At 34.7% G+C, this 21,233-nt stretch overlaps 1 protein-coding gene across 4 annotated transcripts in view; it reads left to right on the forward strand.

The window, feature by feature from the left end:
* baiap3 (BAI1 associated protein 3) overlaps positions 1-21,233 on the forward strand; it is a 138,390-nt gene that overhangs the window by 88,721 nt on the left and 28,436 nt on the right. For all 4 annotated transcript variants that reach the window (XM_087245066.1, XM_087245065.1, XM_087245068.1 and 1 more), the window contains exons 7-19: positions 2,225-2,291; positions 6,384-6,597; positions 7,562-7,606; positions 7,706-7,783; positions 7,901-8,006; positions 8,107-8,214; positions 11,596-11,688; positions 11,783-11,886; positions 12,526-12,643; positions 14,919-15,043; positions 17,485-17,575; positions 20,060-20,116; positions 20,371-20,468. In XM_087245066.1, the coding sequence (XP_087101192.1) occupies positions 2,225-2,291; positions 6,384-6,597; positions 7,562-7,606; positions 7,706-7,783; positions 7,901-8,006; positions 8,107-8,214; positions 11,596-11,688; positions 11,783-11,886; positions 12,526-12,643; positions 14,919-15,043; positions 17,485-17,575; positions 20,060-20,116; positions 20,371-20,468 (1,304 nt within the window). The remainder of the gene's footprint in view (positions 1-2,224; positions 2,292-6,383; positions 6,598-7,561; positions 7,607-7,705; positions 7,784-7,900; positions 8,007-8,106; positions 8,215-11,595; positions 11,689-11,782; positions 11,887-12,525; positions 12,644-14,918; positions 15,044-17,484; positions 17,576-20,059; positions 20,117-20,370; positions 20,469-21,233) is intronic.

The following is a 21,233-nucleotide window of genomic DNA, read 5'->3' on the forward strand; positions in this document are numbered from 1 at the left end:
GTTTTGGGTAGGGTTAGGGATGCAGAATAACGTCATAATTTATAACTACTAATCAACAGTTAATATACTAATAATATGCAATAAGTCAGTAGTTAATAACATACATTGTAACAAACTAAAGTGTTACCAAAAAATGCAACCTGGTAAGTTATTAAATAATATATACAGTGAATAATTAAATGAACTTTTCCAGAATTATTATTTTTTTTTTAATTTTTTTTTTCATCAGTTATGTGCATTCGAGTTTAATGTCAGATCTAACTCTGATAAATAATGTTTATTGTATTTATTTGGTGTTGTATGTTACCCTGATGGTTTTTATTTGTGTGAATGAGACTGAGCACCGTGTATATTTTAGCATGTTTCTATATTTTTTAGCGCGTGGAAATGCTGATTGTGATGATCATTGGTGCATTATGACTTTCTTATCATCACCTGCTTTAGGTTGGGTTTTTTTCTTTGTAACAAAGCTACAGTGTGAAGATTTAAAATTAGGGATGTCCTGATCAGGTTTTTTTGCCCTCGAGTCTGAGTCATTTGATTTTAAGTATCTACCAATACTAAAACCCAATCTGATGTTTCTATAATACATGAAAAAAAAAAGAATAAAGAAGAGTGAAGAAACAGATCTAGGATGTTCCTTATTTTTAATGTAATTAACGTTATTTTAAGATTCAACAACTCTGTTAACAAACAGAGCGCTTCTATGAGGGACAGTAGCTTGAACAATCAAGTAATAAATAACATAAATTTTTCACATTTGGACTTCACTGCAACAGAATATATATATATATATATATATATATATATATATATATATATATATATATATATATATATATATATATATATATATATATATATATATACATACATATCTCACAGTTTCCCCCCGGGGATTATTAGCCCCCTAGTTAATTTTTTTCCTAATTTCTGTTTAAAAGGAAGGAGAAATTTTTTAAACACATTTCCAAACATAATAGTTTTAATAACTTATTTCTATCATCTGATTTAATTTATTTTTGTCATGATGACAGTACATAATATTTTACTAGATATAAGACACTTTACAAGACACTTCTATACAGCTTGAAGTGACATGTAAAGGCTTAACTTGGTTAATTAGGTTAACTTGGCAGGTTAGAGTAATTAGGCAAGTTATTGTATAATGATGGTTTGTTGTGTAGTCTCTCTCTCTCTCAAAAAAAAAACATAGTTTAAAAGGGCAAATCATTTTGACCTTAAAATGTTTATAAAATTAAAAACAGCTTTTAGTCTAGCTGGAAAAAAAAACAAATACAACTTTTTATCTTTTCTTTCTTTGTAAGTTTCTTTGCTCTGTTAAACATAATTTGGGAAATATTTGAAAAAGAAAAAAGAAATTCAAAGGAGGGCTAGTTCTTACTTCAACTGTATGTGTATTTGAGTCCTGATTAAGAGGTAATGTACGATTCTGATTGAGTCAGAAACCGCGTGATCGGGCCTGATTTCTGATCACATGATCAGATCTGGACATCCCTAATTTTAATATAACTTTGCTGTATTTACACTATAAATTAATGACATATAGTAGTTTTTTTTTTTATTTAAAGGTTTTTACTCTATTTTTAACTATGAAATTCTGAAAACTAAAACTGCATTTTTACCCTATTTTTATTATTTGTTATACATATTAAAGTCTTGGCTTTCATTACATTTTGGAAAGATTCCATCTTTTCTTTTACTTTCATATTAGACTACAGAATTATTCATCCATGGGAAAATATTGATATTTATATAAGATCCTCTCTTATCAGACCATTGTAGAATCAATGAAGGAAACTATTTAAACAAGTTTCATCTTTGGCAGGCCTAAAGAAACTTTGAAATGTCATTTGTGAAAAAGAAGAGCCTCCTAAAAGATCTTTGAAATGAAAAAAAAAATAAAATAAATGTTGTGCAATTTGAATGTTCATCACAATGATCCGAGCCTTCATTTGAACAACAGTCTCCCACTGCCTGTGTCATACATAATATACTCACATCTAACATCTGAAAAAAAGGAAACCTCTATTGATTTCTTTGCTCTCGACAAGCCTCTGCGCTGCAGCACGGCATGCTTGCATTTACTTTACTGTGCGCTCACTCGAGGTGCCGCCACCATGTCGAGCAGCAAATGAAACATGTTCAGCTTGTATAACTGCAGTGCTGCCTTCTAATCCATGCCTGAACCTCTCTTTTGTAGAAAGCCAGCTTTTCTCTCAGGGTCTCTGTAATGAAAGGCAAAAATCTCATGGCGAAAGACGCCAATGGTAAGATCTTTCTACCTTCCATGAATTATATGTGTGTTTTGCTTCTCATAGCGGGTCCTTTTGATGTAGTCTAGGGCATTAACTTTTGTTTTGGAGTTTTTATAAACAAAAAACAACACAGAAAAAGATCAAGACAAAACATTCAGATACAGACATAACAGATATACTCTTACGAAAATCTTTAAAGAGCATATTTATATAAATTGCTGTAAACATATGGTCAGGTTTTCTAACAGCTTACACCAGGACAGTTACAAAAGAAGACCTTTTGGGATTTGATGCATCATTTTATTTTCTATTTCATGCATACTTTTTTAAGTAATTTACTTTATAATTTACTATGTTTTTTTGTAATTAGGTTATAGGAATATGTTCTGTTTAAATTGACTACCTTTTCATTGCGGATGTTTGTGGCTGTTTTTGCCCCATTGAGTCCCATAATAACCACAATTTTTCATTGCAAAGCCATAACACCAAATAATAATGCATTCTTGATTGTTCGTGTTTTACCCCTTTGGGAAAAGGTAAAACTTATAATTTTTCTGTTTACTGATCATCAGTTTGCAGCGTCAATCCTTTAGATAGGCCTATGCAGAAACGTTTCTGACTTTTTTATGTTCTATGGAAAACACAAAATTTAAGGGCTCTATTTTAACAATCTAGACACAAAGTCTAAAGCACATGGCGCAATAGCATTAAGGGCATGTACAAATCCACTTTTGCTATTTTAAGAACGGGAACATACGCTCTGTGCCCCAGTGCATGGTCTAACTGGGTTGTGATTATTCTTATAATGAGTTATGGATGTGTTTTAAGCATAACATGCATTAAACCAATCAAAGTCTCATCCCCTATTACCTTCAAGTCAGTTGTGTTGCGTCATGGCGTATTTGCTATTTACTGAAAACAGTTAAACAGACCATCTGCAGTGCAAGAATAAAGAACGAGCCTCCCCCATTCGGTCTCTTTACTTTCTCTTTACTTTACTTTTATGCTTTACTCCCTTACTTTTGTGGATAAGGAAACGGTGTTGTACGCACTCCACTAAAGACAGCCATTAGCCTACATATTTTATTTTGTTTTTTATTAAGTGCAATGATTTGTTTCAAAACTATTTTTAAATTTGTTTTAATTTCCAGCAAACGAATAAATAAACAACAATAGCGAAGTGTGGAGTTGGACGCACGTCCTATTCTTATGCCCCATATGGTGATGCATACGTCTCTAAAACCTGATAGGTGGACAAATCTTGAAAAAGATTTAATAAAATTTATAAAGAAAATATGAATATGCATATGATAAGCAATACTGCTAATGATCATAACATTATACAAACGCTAGTTGTAGGGCGTCACATTGGCGCAGCAGGTAGCACAATCGCCTCACAGCAAGAAGGTCGCTGGTTTAAGCCTCAGATGGGTCAGCTGGGATTACTGTATGGAGTTTTCATGTTTTTCCCATGCCTAAAGAGGCATCCGCTGCATAAAACATATGCTAGATAAGTTGGTGGTTCATTCCGCTGTGGCGACCCCAGATAAATAAAGAGACTAAGCCAAAAAGTAAATGAATAAAATGCAAATTGTCAAGAATAAAATGATATAAAGCCCCCCTGAACTGAAGAAGGCATGGAGGTAGTGGTGTTTGTAGAAAATAATTTTTGTAACATTTTAATCCTTTAATTATTTTTCACTTGTAAAGATATTTGTGTTTTACTGTACATCCTGTGTGTACTAAGCAATGTGTTAGCATTTGGACCCGCACAGGCACATAACTAATATGCTCTACACTGGACTTTGAAGCAGCTTTCAGTTGGTCAGTGACACAATCCATCAAAATAGCTGGGCGCCAACAATGCTCCAAGTGTATGATAAGGCCCATAGTGTGCGTGCATAAATACACTTACTATGTTTACTAGAGGATCAAGAATGCATGATTATTTGGTGTCATGAATTTGCAATCAAAAAAATTGTATTATCATGAAAGTCAATTGGGCAAAAACAGCCACAAACATAGTAAAAGGAAAGTCAATTTAGATTTTTTGATTTTAAATTGATGTGTCAAAGTAAGATTTGTCAACAAAAATCATTCCATTTGCTGAAACACAGAGAAATATGTGGCCAAATTAAGACACAAAATCACCCCAGAGTGGATGAAAACATCCCCAACAGCACATAAGAGTTAATGACCCCAAATGTCTCAACCCATTTTGGGCTTAATCTAGTTTACTTCAAACCCAAACATTAAAATTACCTCATCATTTACTCAACCTCATGTGGTGTTAGACCTTTATTAGCTTCTTTTTTTCTGTTGAACAAAAATATGATATTTAGTAGAAAGCTGGTTGCTGGGACCCTCTGACTTTCTATAGTACTTTCTATAGTACTACAGCACTTTTCTAAATATCTCTTTTGTGTTCAACAGAAGAAAGAAACTATTATGATTATGAACTATTAAATTATTATTATTATTATTATTATTATTATTGGATGAACTATTTAAATTAGCTGACATGCTCATGTAGGTAGCGGAATACAGAGAATTTTCTCGTATGTTTCTGAGCATTTTATTTTCAGTTTGGGCTGGTTTTGGTAGATCATTATTATGTAAATGAGCTGCTGCTTCTTTGTTCTTTAATTTGTACTTTGTCTAGAGATCATCCTCAGAACATTGAGAACCCAATATATTCAGAGCAAAGTTATTTTCATTTTCGTTTAGGGGTAAAAAGAAGTTCAAAACACCTGAGCAATTTTGCTATCTTGACAATGCTGAGAGGGATTTATGAATATTTAAATATGTGTGATGAATTTTCCCATCAACAACAAAATAAACAGTGAGAAGAGTTAGCATCTGATCATAGTGAGAATATGTTTGCAGAATTGCTCTGTAATCAAGTCAAGTCATGTTTATTTACAAAGTCCTTTATTTAGCCGATTAATTTAAAGAAAAGCAGCTTTACATTTTTACATTTAAAATCAATATCTATCTTGTTTTCGAATAGAATTTCACTTCAATTTCTACTATAAAGCAGCTTGTGTATATTTTATTCAAAATTTAACCTCAACCCAGCAGGCACACAATGTCATAAGATGTTAATATTAGGTTAGATTTAGGTTGTGACATCAGGTGACCACAAATCAGTGCCTAGCCAGCGTTCAAGCGCAACAATGTTATTTTGATGTCAAATGACGTCAGATGATGTTCATATTTGCTTGAAATACTGACATTTATTCATCAGGAATGGCAATGTCTGATAGATGTCCTAGTGGTATTTCCACACAAGGTCAAGCTTTAACATCATTAGACGGTGATATTTGGTTGTTTTTAGGTTGCCTTGGAAAGTGACCAAAAACCAACAATGTCTGACAATTGGATTTTCATTTCCACCAAAATGCAACGTCCCCACGACGTTGGGGTACAATATCAATCTGACGTCATGTTAATGTCATGTGCCTGCTGGGAACAGACTGAACAGAGACATTTGTGCTCAGGAAAGTACAAATTCAAAGAAGGTGGAGCCACAGAGCCACACCTACTGTACTTATCGCATTGTTAAAAGTTCACTTTGGCTGATAAACTCTTTTAAATTACAATTGGTCTATAATGGTGTTTCGAGTTTAGCAGCCAAATTGAATATTTCTGAAATATTAGCTTTGACAAGCTGTCTTAAATTCCTAAAACAACTCCAACTGAATTATGTTTTAGGTCAGTTTTGCTCTGAAATAGATTAGTCATCAGTATATCTGTGCCGTTCACTCACATTAGTGCATTTATGGGATTTAAATTTATTGCTAATTTGCCCTGTTCAGAAAATCAGGCCCTTAATCTGCAAATAAAGAGCCAAAAATGTATAACTAAAATATTAGAGACAAAATTAATCACTTGTTTGTTGTTATGTATTACTGCTAACCAAGTTTTACCCATTTATCAGCATGAAATTATTTAAAATAGTTTTTTTTTCCCATTATTTTGATTATCCTAATATGTATGTCATCTGCTACGCTAAATGGCAATGGAACATAAAAAAGTAGACACATCACTTGCATTTAACAAGCTTTATAAGTATATAAATGTTTACCTATGGGTGCTATGTAGGGTACAGTGACCCCTATTGCATGCTGGGAATCCTCCTGGGACAATCACCCAAAGACACAGAGGAGAAGAAAGAGAGGAAGTTCAGTTTCCGTAAGAGACGGGAAAAGTTAGAGAAGCGCTCCAGCGTTAAGGAGGTTCTGGCAGGACGGGACATCCAGGTGACCGAAGTCAAACCAGAGACACTTAACCCAGTGTGGAACGAGCACTTTGTTTTGTGAGTATTACACTGTTAAAATCTAACAGGATTTTATTAGATTATCTTAAAATTATTAACCTCCCATGTATATTTTTTCCCCAATTTCGGTTTAACGGAGAGAAGATTTTTTCAACACATTTCTAAACTTAATAGTTATAATAACTCATTTCTAATAACTGATTTATTTTATCTTTGCCATGATGACAGTAAATAATATTTGACTAGATCTTTTTTTTAATAATACCTTTATTCAAATGCAGTTTAAAGGCTTAACTTTGTCAATTAGGTTAACTAGACAAGTTAGGGCAAGTCACTGTATAAGAATGGTTTGTTCTGAAGATAGTCAATAAAAATATTGTTTAAAAGGGTTAATGATATTGACCTTAAAATACAAATACAAAAAAATCAAAACTTCTTTTATTCTAGCCGAAATAAAATAAATAAGACTTTCTTCAGAAGAAAAAATGGTCCCTTTATATTGTGTCCTTAACTAATATGTACTTACATAGAAATTAATAATTATTTACATTGTATTAATTGTGTAAATACATGTATTTACTATGTACTTATGCTTGATTAAATACTTGTATGTAATTACATATGTAATTAACTTACGTAATTACATTTGTAAATACACTGTTGACCATCCCTTACACCTCAACACACCCTTAAACCTACCCATACCACTAAACCTGTCCATAACCCTACCTCTATCCCAACTCCCGAGCACCACAAGTGTTCTCAAATACTTTATGATCACAGTAAGTACGATGTATTTATTTTTGATGCAAGTATATAGTAGTTAAGGACACTTAATATAAAGTGGGACCGAAAAAATATTATTGAAAATACTGTGAAAAATTCCTGACTCTGTTGAACATCATTTGGGAAATATTTGAAAAAGAATAAATCACAGGAGGGCTAATAGTTTTGACTTCAACTATATATAATAACCACTTTCAAATGTGTTTGTTTTCCACAGTGACATCGATGATGTTCACAATGACCTCCTCCATCTGGACATATGGTAAGACCAATCAACATCAACAACCGCCTTTCAGAGCTGGAACAGTCATCTCTGTTTTTCTAACCAGCAAGTTGTTTTGCTTGTTATTTTCCACCCCAGGGATCACGATGACGATGTTTCAGTTGCGGAGGCCTGTAAGAAGCTGAATGAAATCAGTGGATTCAGAGGAATGGGCAGGTAGATCAAACAACGGCCGTCTGTTGTCTTAAAGCTAATGAGACTGAGATGCATCTGACACATTTTCTGCAAATGCACGCCGAATGCATGACTGAAACTGTTCCATCATAATGTTAGATATTTCAAGCAAATTGCCAAATCTGTGAGGGCTAACGGAGCCACTGCATCAGGGAGCGAGGAGAATGCTGATGATTTCCTGGGTTGCATCAACATCCCGTTGAATGTGAGCTGTTATTCTGCACGATTAAGATCCTACAACAGCAAGGCAACTCATGAAGTTTGTCACTAAACCTACTTTTGCACCTCTTTCTGTCTTTTTCCAGGAGATCCCGGTGGTTGGCTATGATAAATGGTTTAAGTTGGAGCCCAGATCCAGTGCCTCTAAAGTTCAGGGAGAATGTCATCTGATTCTGCGCCTCTTCACAACCCAGGTACTGCTGTTCATCCGAGACCAGCTCTCATTAAGGGGATATTTCATGCAAATATGAAAATCTGCTGTTCATTTATTCATCCCCAGGACATATTTAGGACACGTTTTCTCTTCGGTTGAACATTAAAGACGATTGTTAGTTAAAATTGTGGTTCATGTTTATTCATAGAGTGCAATTCAACATCAACCAGCTCTTTGGGAGTCATGAAAACATACACAGGCAAAAGCAAACATGATATATTTGTGGCTGCTACAGATACATTCTGGTGAGATGATTGGTCTGTGCAAGAAACTGAACATTATTTACAACATTATTACACTTAATCAAGTAATAGGCATTTGGATTTTGTGGTATATTATTAGTTATTTATTTTGAAAATGGCAGTAACCACTGACTTATTATTAATCAACGATAATCACAGTTTCAGATTATAATCATCTCTGAAAAGAAAAACAATTAAGGTCTTTGATTAAGAGATAATTTTCATATTTAGGGAAACATTCCCATTAAAATGTATTCATTCATCTTTGCATAGTTTAGAGTCTTTGCTGTGAAACATGTTTTATTCAATGTTTATCCATGCTCAGATATACAGATCACACTTTAAATGAACAAAAGCAGCTACAATACTAACTGAAAATTTCATGAACATTCAAAAAAAATTTATTCAACATCAGCCAGCACTTTGGGAGTAATAAAAACACACACAAGCAAAAGCAAGATTGATATATTTGACACATTGTGGTGTTATGAAGTGAAACAACTGATCTGTGCAATAAACTGAACATTATTTACAACATTATTACAATTATCCTGTCTCACAGTTTTTTTTTTCTTTTGAGGTATATTATTAGCTATTTTCTTTAAAATGGTGGTAACCATTGCCTTTTTATTAATCAATAAGGTTTACAGTTTTAGATTATAATAATCTCTGAAAGAAAATCTGTGAAGGTTTTTGATTAAAAACAAATTTTCATATTTAGGCAAACATTCCTCTTAAAATGTATTCATTCATCTTAGCATAGTTGAGAGTCTTTACCGTGAAACATATTTTATTCAATGTTTATCCATGCTCAGAAATACTGATCACACTTTAAATGAACAAAAGCAGCTACAATACTACCTGAAAATTTCATGGATATTCAAAGAATGCAATTCAACATCAACCAGCACTTTGGGAGTCATAAAAAATACACCCAAGTAAAAGCAAAATTGATTTATTTGTGGCTGCTACAGACACATAGTTGTGTTATGAAGTGAAATGATTGGTCTGTGCAAGAAACTGAATATTATTTACAACATTATAACATTTAATCTTGTCTCGCAAGTCTTTTTTGCGGTATATTATTAGTTATTTACTTTAAAAATGGTGGTAACCATTGACTTATTATTGATCAACAAGGATCATAGTTTCAGATAAAAAATCATCTCTGAAAAAAATAAAAAAATAAAAAACAGTGAAGGCCTTTAATTAAATGCTGATTTTCATATTTAGGCAAACATCCCCATTTAAATGTTTCATTCATCTTTGCATAGTTCAGAATATTTACGGTGAAACATGTTTTATTCAATGTTTACCCATGCTCAGAAATGCAGGTCACAATTTAAATAAACAAAAGTGGCTACAATACTATTTGAATGGTTTATGGATATTCAAAGAATGCAATTCAACATCAGCCAGCACTTTGGGAGTCATGAAAACACACACAGGCAAAAGCAAGATTAATATATTTGACACATTGTGGTGTTATGAAGTGAAACAACTGATCTGTGCAGGAAACTGAACATTATGTACAGCATTATTACATTTATCCTGTCTCACAAGTCTTTTTTGTAGAATATTATGAGTTATTTACTTTAAAAGTGGCAGTAACCATTGACTTGTTATTAATCAACAAGGATCACACCTCTCATAGGGGCCTACGCATGTTGTCTTTCTCTCCCTCCCCCTGTCTCGCTTTCTCCCTCTCTCTCAGGTAACTTAATTTTAAGCTGGGCACAATTAATATCGAATGTTTTTATCATTTCATGTTTTATTATTTTACTGTTATTTTGTAACTAATTCAGTTGTAACCATAGACAATTATTGTCATTAAATCTTTTCATTTTCAAGTATTTTGAGAATTACTTTTGATTTAACGTCAACACTTGATTGCTCCATATTGCAATACAATACAATCACATAATAGCAACACTCCCCCACATTTTAGCTATTATAACTGTTCTTATTTCTGTTTTTGGTTTAAGATTGCAGAAGGATGGTTTGACTAGATGTTTTTTAGCATTACGTCACCTTGGAATTATAAGGTTTTATCTGCGTTCTGAATGATTTTGAAATAATGAGCTTTAAAGTGTTTGCATTCCATATCAAACATTATGCATGTAACATTTGATTTTTATTTTTATAAAAAGTCTTAAAATATAAACAACTTATGCAAAAAAAAAAAAAAAAATCCCATAATGTAAATAAATTGTCATTTAATAAGAATATATCAATAACTAAATTTTGAAGAAAAAAAAAAGTCAGATAGAAGCTTATAATACTAAGGTGACGATTATACTGATAACTTTTAAGTCCTTCGGCAGATCTACAGTTTGAACTGCTGTAGTTAAAATCCGTTCTTACACGGCCTTTTGCTAAATGCTTATTTTCATATTTAGGCAAACGTTCTAATTAAAATGTATTAATTCATTCATCTGCATAATTCAGAGTCTTTACTGTGAAACATGATTTATTCAATGTTTATCCATGCTCAGAACTGCAGATCACAATTTAAATGAACAAAAGCGGCTACAATAGTATTCGATTGTTTGGGATCAGTAAGAGTTTTTTATTTGTTTTATAAATATTTCTTTCCAGTAGCAAGGCATTTAAATAATCAAAAGTGACCGTAGATGTTTTTTTTTTATGTTTTAATATTGTAATGAAATAGTTTCTTTTCAAATAAATGCATTTTTAAAAATGTAATCATCAAAGAATCTTGATGAAAGCATCACTTTTATGTATAATACAAAAAAAAAAAGCACCACAGCTATTTTCAACATGATAGTACTGGATAAGAACATCTAATCAGCATGTTGGGAGGAATTTTGAATGAACATGTAACAAATTACATTTATAATTACGTAATATTTAAAAAAAATAAATCCGATAAATGCTGTCTCAATTAGCATAAGAGACGTTTTCAAAACTCTATAATACATTAATAATTAAAAAAAATATATATATATCAAAAATCTTCCTGACTATACATTTGATGGTTCTTTGAACGCTTCACTAAATGGGTTTAGAAAGTCAAAGTTATGAGGTTCATTCCTTTGCAGTTAACATTCCTCTTTATAATACAGTACATATTAATTCCTCTTCCTTCTGCTCAATAGAGAGACACAGCAATGAGTAAAATGGCCTCCAATGTGACCATTCACAAGAAGATGCTGAGTCAGATATTGGACTATGAGCATAATCAAATTCAGGTTGCACTTTTTATATTTTAATATACTTTCAGTTACCACACAGTATCATTAAGCGCTGAGTTGTTTATAATTAAAAGTACAAATTTTCTTGCAGAAGGAGCCTTACAACTGGAATGGCCAAGTGTGTGCGGCTGCATGGACAGTGCTGTCCCATCATGCAGTGCAGGCTGACCTCTCCCCACTTCAGCAGGCCATCATGTAAGTATTAATCTTCACACCTGTAGTAAAATCAAAGCCCATCTGCAGTGTTGGGGAAAGTTGACCCCCCCCCCCCCCCCCCCACCACCACACCCCCCGGTCAACATTGGGCTGCATCAATGAATATTGCGAGTAAAGAGTTTGTATTTCACAGTTTTTATTCATTTTAAAAGATACTGAATCTGTTATTTTGGCTGCTAAGTAGAGTAAATTAAGCTAGAATGACAGTAAGTATCATATTTACACATAAACACAACACACTTACCTTTGAATTCTCTTTAACACAGGAACCGGAAGTCTGTTAATTTTTAAAAGGGAAAACAAAGTATCTTAGGTTACTTTTTTGAAAAGCAACTTCAGTATTTTTGTGGAATTTACAACGTACTGTAATGCATTACTTTATCTAATTTCTTGGAGAAAAAAGTAATCTGATCACATTACTTGTGTTACTTGCCCCAACACTGCTTGTCTGTTTACTGCATGTTCATTGACAGGATGAGCACAACAGCATGAAAACAGCAAACGCTAATAACACCAAGACCCATACTGATAGTCTCTGCATGCTTCAGTTCCACATGCCTGCCAACAGTGAGACTGACACTAGTGTGCAAACCGGATGTTTTCTGCATGTGTTTGCAGCCGTTGGCAGTGTTACAGCAGCCACCACCGCTCTCAGAGAATGAGCTACGCGCTGCTCCTCAGGCTGCTGAAAACCGTGGAGGCCGAGTGGGAGGATACGGCTGTGCAAGGAGAGCTGGTGCGTCTTTACAACAGCTCACTGACCCCGAATGTCTGGGCAGAGACTGGAGATCAGTCTGGGGCTTAGTGCTCTGAGGGGCTTTATAGATTGGGGTGAATTCAACACACTTCAGGTTTTTTAATAAGTGTTTTCTGGAAAATGTAAGTAGTTTTTGTAACATTAATTTCCTTTAAAAAATAATGCAAAATAATGCGAGGCCTTTGGAGAATTTTGAGATTTTATAACATGTTTTTCAGTCATAGGATTGGTTATTTAGATTGGAACATTGAGTTTTATTTAGAGCTACTGCTAACCTATTTGACATTATTTCTTCATGGAATTATTAAACTTATAACAGGGCAGCATGGTGGCTCAGTTAGCAAGAACCAGGTGCTCTGATTTTCCCCACAGTCCAAAGACATGCGCTATAGGTGAATTGGATGAAATAAATTGGCCGTAATGTATGTGAATGCTAGAGTGTATGGGTGTTTCCCAGTTCTGGGTTGTGGCTGGAGGGCCACCACTGCATAAAAGATAAGGCAGAATATTTAGCAGTTAATTCTGCTGTGGCATCCCCTCATAAATAAGGAACTAAACCAAAGAAAAATGAATAAACTCAAAACATATAGTTTTTTTTCTATGTCAGTAATTTATTTATTTATTATTATAAACAATGAAATTCTATCCAATTGTGATTTATAGTCAAATGCATATACATTCCAGTGGGGGAAAAAAAATATTATGTGGAATATATAAGATTTTACAAAAGTTGTAAGATTTAAGTTAAACAGTCTCAAAAAAAGTCTCAATTAAAATGACTGTTTATTACGTTAAAAAAGAAAGAACAATAGAACATTTCCATAGTGCATTGCAAAAGGGTGATCATTTAGAACAATCCTCTGAGAAGGATTAGATCAAAATTAGGTAGATCGGATATTCATCTGTCAATGGGAGACATGGGTCATTAAAAACCATAGCGAATGACATTAACTCTGATGCTTTCATTTCAGAACAGACTTCAGAAATCCTTAAATCTCATACACGAGGACTAAAAAAGCTTTTATATTGTCATGTAGCACAATATGCATGTAAACGAGAGAGAAAGAAAGTGAGCGAGAAAGGGCAATATCTGCCACATCATTTTAACCAATCAAAACTAATATAAAACTATTGCATACTTCACCTGCATAAATCACGTCATAGACATGATGCCTACTCGTTTAAAAAGGCCTAGATTAAAAGAAGATGACCAAATAAAAACTTTTCTGTCATAAACTACAGTAACAACTTGTCAAAAAGAATAAAAAAAATGAAACACTGCAAACAGATTTAGCACAGGAAAGGAGAAAAGGGTGCTCTTTTATTATCTGCTGTCAGTCAGCGCCTGCTCTTTTTTTTCCCCTGGTCATTCCGCCTTTGCCGTGTGAAGTGTAAATGCAGACAATCGGATACGATTCACTTTCAAAAGATGATGTAAGCTGATCAACAAAAAAATTGGATACAGTCACAATATCGGAATTGATCATCAAGATCTGCAGTGTAAACACAGCCTAAATCTATTTCGATCAGGCACACTTTTATAGTTATATAAAATTGCAACCTAACCCTTTTTTTTTTTGTTTTTTTTTTTGTGACTATTATCTAACAAACATCTGCCTGAAATATTAGGTACAAGTATTGTTTGTTGATTGGATAGATATTTGTTTATTTAATAAGGAGCTAATATGTATGAATCTGTATTGAATTTGTATGTACAGTATGTGAATTTTTGTACAAATAAGATACAAATCAAATTTTTAAAAAATGAAATAACTTTCGTACAAACATATGCGATTCACATAATTAAACAGTTACATTTATCTGAGATTAGGATGGCAGATCTGAAAGTACACTGGAGTATATTGCGAGAAAGTTCCACCCAACAGAACATTGTCATTTAAAAGTACAGGCTTATAAAAAGCACAATAAATGGATGACGTCATTAAGTTATGAAATACATAGGGTGAATGTACATTTCATGTCCACTTTATTCAGTACGACTGCCAATCTTTTTCTCAAGAAATTCTTTTAAACAAACATGCACTTAGAACTTAAGAGTTGCAGATTGCAATTGGCGCTAATTTATGACATAATTTCTTTAGCGAATTGAGTGCTTAAAACAGCACGGCGTGTGCAAATAAACGTCGCTGTAAGTTGGTGTAATTAATTCTTGGTGAATTCCCCCCCAAAGCCTAGTTTGGAGCTAATTCCTTTCATCTGGGTCCAGTCTGTAATTATGTGTTTCTGAGTGCAGGAGGGTCTCTTGGCTGAAAGCTTCAGACTTTACTGTGATTACTGCCTGTCTCAAATGAAGAGTATGCGTCAAGTATTCCCCTGCAACAATTCTGCTGCAATCATACGCTGTGAGCTTATGCTGAGGTAAACTCTCACACACACACCCACACACACACACTCACACACACACACACCTAAACCTAACCCTCATGGAAAACCTGTAGCAAATCTTAAATGTAAAAAATTAACTATGATTTTTTGTTTTGTTTTGAATTACAAGGACACAAGTCCTCATAAACCTAACTCAGTATTAAAATACCTTGGTCATACCCATGCCCTTTTACAAGTGTCTGTAAATTACCAAATCTAATTCACACACACACACACACACACACACACACACACACACACACACACACACACACACACACACACACACACACACACACACACACACACACACACACACACACACACACACACACACTTTCCATAAGTGTAATGCTTTCTATACTGTACAGACTCTATGGCCCAATCCCAATTCTACCTTGTAGTCTTGATCGCCAATCTCATATGAAGCTAGAGATCGCAATGACATATGATAACATGCTGTAGTGCTGTCCAATTTCTAAGGGGTAAATTTTGAAGCCCTTCACCTTCACACTCTGTTTCAAGGGCCTAGGTGAAGGGTAGGAGTACAAAAATAGAATCAGGATTGGGCCTAATTGTGTTCCCCAATCCAAACCAAAGTCCCTTTAAGGCAAGTCATTTTACTCGGCGGCCATCTTTGAAATGTGTCTCGGGGAGTAATTTTTGAATTGGGAAACATCAAATCTCCAAAACTGCTTGTCAAGCTTACTATTAAATTTCATATTAGGAATCACCAATACAATTAAACAAAAAGTGCCTCTTTATTTTCATTTCTAAACATTTGAATCACACAAAATCTGCAGAAACTCACGTCTAGTCCAAACCCCCTTCCACAGAGAATAGTCATGTTATAGCAGGGGTGTCCAAACTCGGTCCTGAAGGGCTGGTGTCCTGCTGAGTTTAGCTTCAACCGCACCTTCCTGGAAGTTTCTAGTATATCTAGTAAGAGCTTGATTAGCTGGTTCAGTTTGATTTGGGTTGGAGCTAAACTCTCCAGAACTGAGTTTGGACACCCCTGGAGCCAGTTGCACCATTAGTGCGTAAGTTAAAACCTAGCATAGTTGTAACTTAAAGGGACACTACATTACAACTTACACACTACTAAATATGTTTGTGTTGCACCACTGAACTTAGTTCAATTGTAACGCTACGTTCCTCCTAAATATTTACAGCAGCCTCCCCCCATGTATAATGGTAGAAATAAAAAGACAGTAAGATTAGTTTACATAGATGAGCTTACGATCATAATAAGGAATGATATCCTTCTACTCACAGCCTTATTTTCCTCCCAAATTTAGCTTTTTTTTTTTTAGGGTTGTGAAAGAATTTTCTTTTTCCTTATTTTCAAGAAGTGTTTTTGTGTTAATTGTATCCATCAATTAAAATGAGAATTTCTTCATGACTGAGTTTTCTCCCTGCTCTTTTCTCTTTCGTGTGTAGAATATATATATTAAAAAAAATCAAGTTTAATGTTTTGATAACTTTATGTGTTTTTTGTGTGCATTCACAGCTCGCGATGCCGGTGTGTGCGTCATCTGTTATTAGTGACTGTAATTTAATGTACTAAAAATATGATTTATAATTTCATTTTCATATGACTGTCATATATAGATGCATTAGTTGCAGAATTTTAAAGCAGTTTAAGAATCTAAATGCTTTTTATTGGATATTACGTCATTCAATGTGATTACGCATGACTTTACGGAGAGCTTAAGACTTACTAACTACAGTATGCCTCAATAACATGTGGTGTAACTGAAGTGAGAACAAATTTAATTTCATTCCAGTTTAAGAAAGAACTTACATACAGCTGGTGCAACCCTACCCTGGTCTATAGTGATCGCTGATTGGCTCCTGTGCTAGAAGGCGGGGCTTTATTCGCCATATTGATCGTTAAACTTTTCACCTTTTAAAACTATACAAGTGACACGTCATGTGTATTCCATAGTCTTTGCCAAAACCCTCACAGAAAACATTCTGCATTTTTACACTTTCAAATGGCTTCATTCTGTGTGATTTATGAGCTGTTTTTCTCACAGGAACCCAAGTAATGTTCTCAAAAGATCAAAAATGACCGCCATTGCTACACTTGTCAGGAGAATTGCACATATGTGTACAGAAACCTGCATTCATCCGGTCGATTTCCTGGCTGAAGGACCAAAATAAGTCCATTTGAATTCAGATATTTCCACCATCAATTGCAGCTGGGCTCATGGTGATCTGCCCTTTCTGACTCCCTCTGGCTAGATCAGTATTGGGAAGCGGGACACAGAAAAATTGATATCCTGTGGGGTTTTCTAGTGTTGTAGTACAGTACACTGGGCTCAGAGACACAGCAATAGTATATTCAGGTTTCAGATAGTGTGACCGAAACTGTTCTTTGGGTATTGATCCACTGCTGTGTATGTGTACGTCTGTGTATGTGTGTGCTTCAGGAGCGTCGGTCACATGCAGTCGATGGCAGCCTTTAGAGCGGTGTGTTCAAACCGCAGTGAACTGCATTTGGAAATAGCCACAGTTATAAAGGTAATAAGGTCGTCCAGACCAACTGTGAGAAGTACCATGGTCCTGAAAGGTATTTGGACACTGAAACTTCATTGGCTAAGATGTACACAAGTATTCAGAAGCATTAGTTTGGAGACGGTGAAAATTCTCTGACGTCCACCTCTAATGTTATTAAGATTTTTATATTAAAAACATTCCCATTTAGAATTAATAGATTATTTTTGTCCTGCTTTGAACTCACTTCGTTAGAACATAGTATGATAGGTACTGAGAAGTAAATAGTAAAAAAATGACCATAATCTTGCTGACGCAGTCTGGGACTTGTATGTAAAAAAGTCAATAAGTGAAGTTTATTTATAAAATAATTTCGAGAGTAGCATGCACTTATGATTGATGGCAGCTAACACTGATTCACCAAGCAGATGACTCCTTAACCATTAGAAATAACCAGAGTATCTTACCATAGCCATCTTCGTCTTGAAGAATCCCCCCTTCCACCCCTACTCCTCCCATTACCTTGTCAGGGCAGCACGGAGGCCTAATGGTTAGCATCATTGCCTCACAGCAGGAATGTCACTGGCACAGTCACTACCTGGCCAAATCAGCATTTCTGCGCTGAGTTTGCATGTTCTCCCCGTGTTTGCATGGGTTTTCCCTGGGCTCTCCAGTTTTCAAAAACATGTAACCTAAGTAAATTGACAAAACTAAATTGACAGCATAGACACTCCATAGCATTCATAATCTACTTCCAACATCAAGCAGGGGGAGTTCTCGAGAGCTACCTGAACTCAGACCCTTCTCGCCCTGCAACAGGGGGGAGCCCCGGGCTCGAGGATTTCACGAGTTCAGGGCTCTCTCCCGGGACAGGATGCCAAAGATGCTTTATAATCAATCATCAGCTAAGGGCAAACTCTTGAAAGTTTTTACTATTATTTGGGATCTGAAGGAGACAATGGAAAGACTTTGCATCGCACTGTATCTTCTTGTCTTCTGAATGACTTTATCATTTAGCTTTCACATAGATCAGTTATTGTTTATATACCTACATGCATGAAGCGGTTTTTGGAGCTAAACAGGCAGTGACATAGAAGTAGGTGTGGATATTCTGTGGAGGCATTTTTACTGCCATTTTCATTACACCGTAATAATATATACATATAATAACGAGCCATGGTCAACCCGAGCTCAAACAAACCTTGTCGTCGTCTTGATGAGCAGCCACAAAGCCAAGAAGAAGAGCAGAATCTACCCTGTGCCCTGTAGTTTTCTACAGGGCCATAGTTTTTTTACTAGTGCGAGCGATTTCGCTTTCTCTTATGCATTTGCCGCACGTCTATATTTGAAATAACAAATGTCTTGAGCTAATAATAATAATGTGCGTGTGATTATTGAAGTGCTGCTAACATTAAATTCTTTTAGAATTGGACAAACGCAAGACTGTTGCACAGAAAAACAAAGTAGCAAATAAAATAAAAAAAAACGGTGTTTACATGTTTAACTATTATCGCCTTTTGGACTATTATAAACTTGGAATGACTGATTTACTTTCTAACAAGGGGCTATATGTGCTGGCGAAGATTAAAGATACAGATGAGGCTATGTATTGCATGTTGTTTTTGAACCCAAATAAGTACTAAATCTATGCTGTGTGTAGTTTTTCTGTAATTGTTAACAAACAACATTTGCAACATTTGACAGTGGAAATGGCCATAAAAGCATACCAAACCGAACCGTACCATACCACTCAGTGAAAAAGGGGCCAAAAGCGGTTCATTCCATAACCAAGTCATTTTGGCGATTTTGGCGTTTTGAGCTTTAAGGTAATCTCTTATATGACAAAATATCAATTGAATTTTGACTTATCATTTCATACCCCCTTTAAGGGGCACAACTCTTTGTAAAATTTATGATAATAGTAATGATACATGATTCTTGAGCAGATTTTTACTTTAGAGGGGCTTCTAAATGATCAAGTGACACCAAAGACTGAAGTAAATATGCTGAAAACTAAAAACTGCAAACAAAAACAAACAAACAAGTAAGTCAGATAGGTTACAAATTAAATAAGGGCATTGTTCAAATTATCGACATTAATTTTGTGACACTATTGTTGTCAAATGTCAATGGTACACCTGTAGCCCTCCACAATCTATGTAGTCAATCTAGGACACCTTTTTGAACAGATGAAGAACCGACTTCATACATCCACTTGAGACCGGATGGTTAAAGGTCGCTGCAAAAATGGCTTAGAAAACAGAAGGCGGCTCTGAGAAAAGGTCTAGCAGATATTTTGTATCTCAGTGTAATGCGGTGACATTCAAAAAGTTCAACAGTAAGTTTGGTTTACGAGTCTAAAAGTGTCCAAATATTTTGGTGGCCAACGTACACAGTGATTTTAGTGAAATACAACCTGGAGCATATTTTATTATACTATGGATGCATTTCTACATTATTTTGTTTTGTAATTTTCTTTCTTTCTTTTTTGTTGCTTGTTTTTGAAATTAGAAAGGCACAGTTGAGTGGTATGAAGGAATAATATCAAATATTAAACCAGATGAAGGGGTGAGTACTGATGTTTAATACGTATTTCGCAGACATTCTGATCCAAGGCTTTCATTGTATTCAAGATGTTTTGTCTATATATGCTTTATCTACACCAATTAGACTTTTAAATATGTTATTTTCTTCATTTAATGTAATTTAATGTTGGATTTGTGTTGTTATGTTGTTTTCTGTTTAGTGTATGCAAATGAAAGCAAAACAGATTTCCCCACTGAGGGCAATAAACTGTATTGAATTAAACTGAATTTCTGTAGACTCTAGAGGAGCAGCTGAGGCGTTTGGTTGTGGTGGTGGATGCAGTATGCGCTGATGTGCAGAAAGGACAAAATGTCTACAACAAGCTTTATTACAGGTAATCTTTGTAGTTCTTATAAATTTACAATATTGAAATTTTAGAACTGTTTTCAAACAGGCTTCCAGGCCACGCTACCTTTCTGCCATTTGACTTTTCAAGATTAGGTTGATTAGAACTCTCAAACTTTTAGAATTGTGATTTGATCAAACCCTAAAATGCAGTGTTTACATTTCTGTTGAATGCTTTGAATACTGTAGCTTACTTAAAAATATCTCTGGAAGTTAAGCTGAGATAAAAAAATAAAAAAAAATGCTTTCTAGAAGACAACCCCTTGTCTGCTTTTTCCAGTGATGGGTTGCAGCTGGAAGGGCATCCGTGGCATAAAAAATATGTTGTATAAGTTGGTGGTTTATTCCGCTGTGGTGACCCCAGATTAATAAAGGGAATAAGCCAAAAAGGAAATAAATGAATGAATAAATAAACCACTTGCCTGCCATTGGTTGTTCAGCAAAATAGTGCCACCCTAAATTTATGCTGTTTATTCATTCATTTATTTTCTTGTCGGCTTAGTTTCTTTATTAATCCGGGGTCAGCACAGCGGAATAAACCACCAACTTATCCAGCACATTTTTACGCAGCGGATGACATTCCAGCCGCAACCCATGTCTGGGAAGCTGTTTATTTAGTCAATAGCTTTGTTTCCATCAAAGGATACTAGAATAACTAGAATATTGCATAAAACATTTGTGAATAAAGTACAGTTTCCTCAGAACACGAAGACAAATGCAACAAATTCAGTCATAGCTAGCCTTTGGAGGTGGC

The sequence above is a fragment of the Danio rerio genome, chromosome 3 (assembly GCF_052040795.2).
Source record: "Danio rerio strain M-AB ecotype USA chromosome 3, GRCz13ab, whole genome shotgun sequence".
In the NCBI taxonomy this organism is placed as follows: domain Eukaryota; kingdom Metazoa; phylum Chordata; class Actinopteri; order Cypriniformes; family Danionidae; genus Danio; species Danio rerio.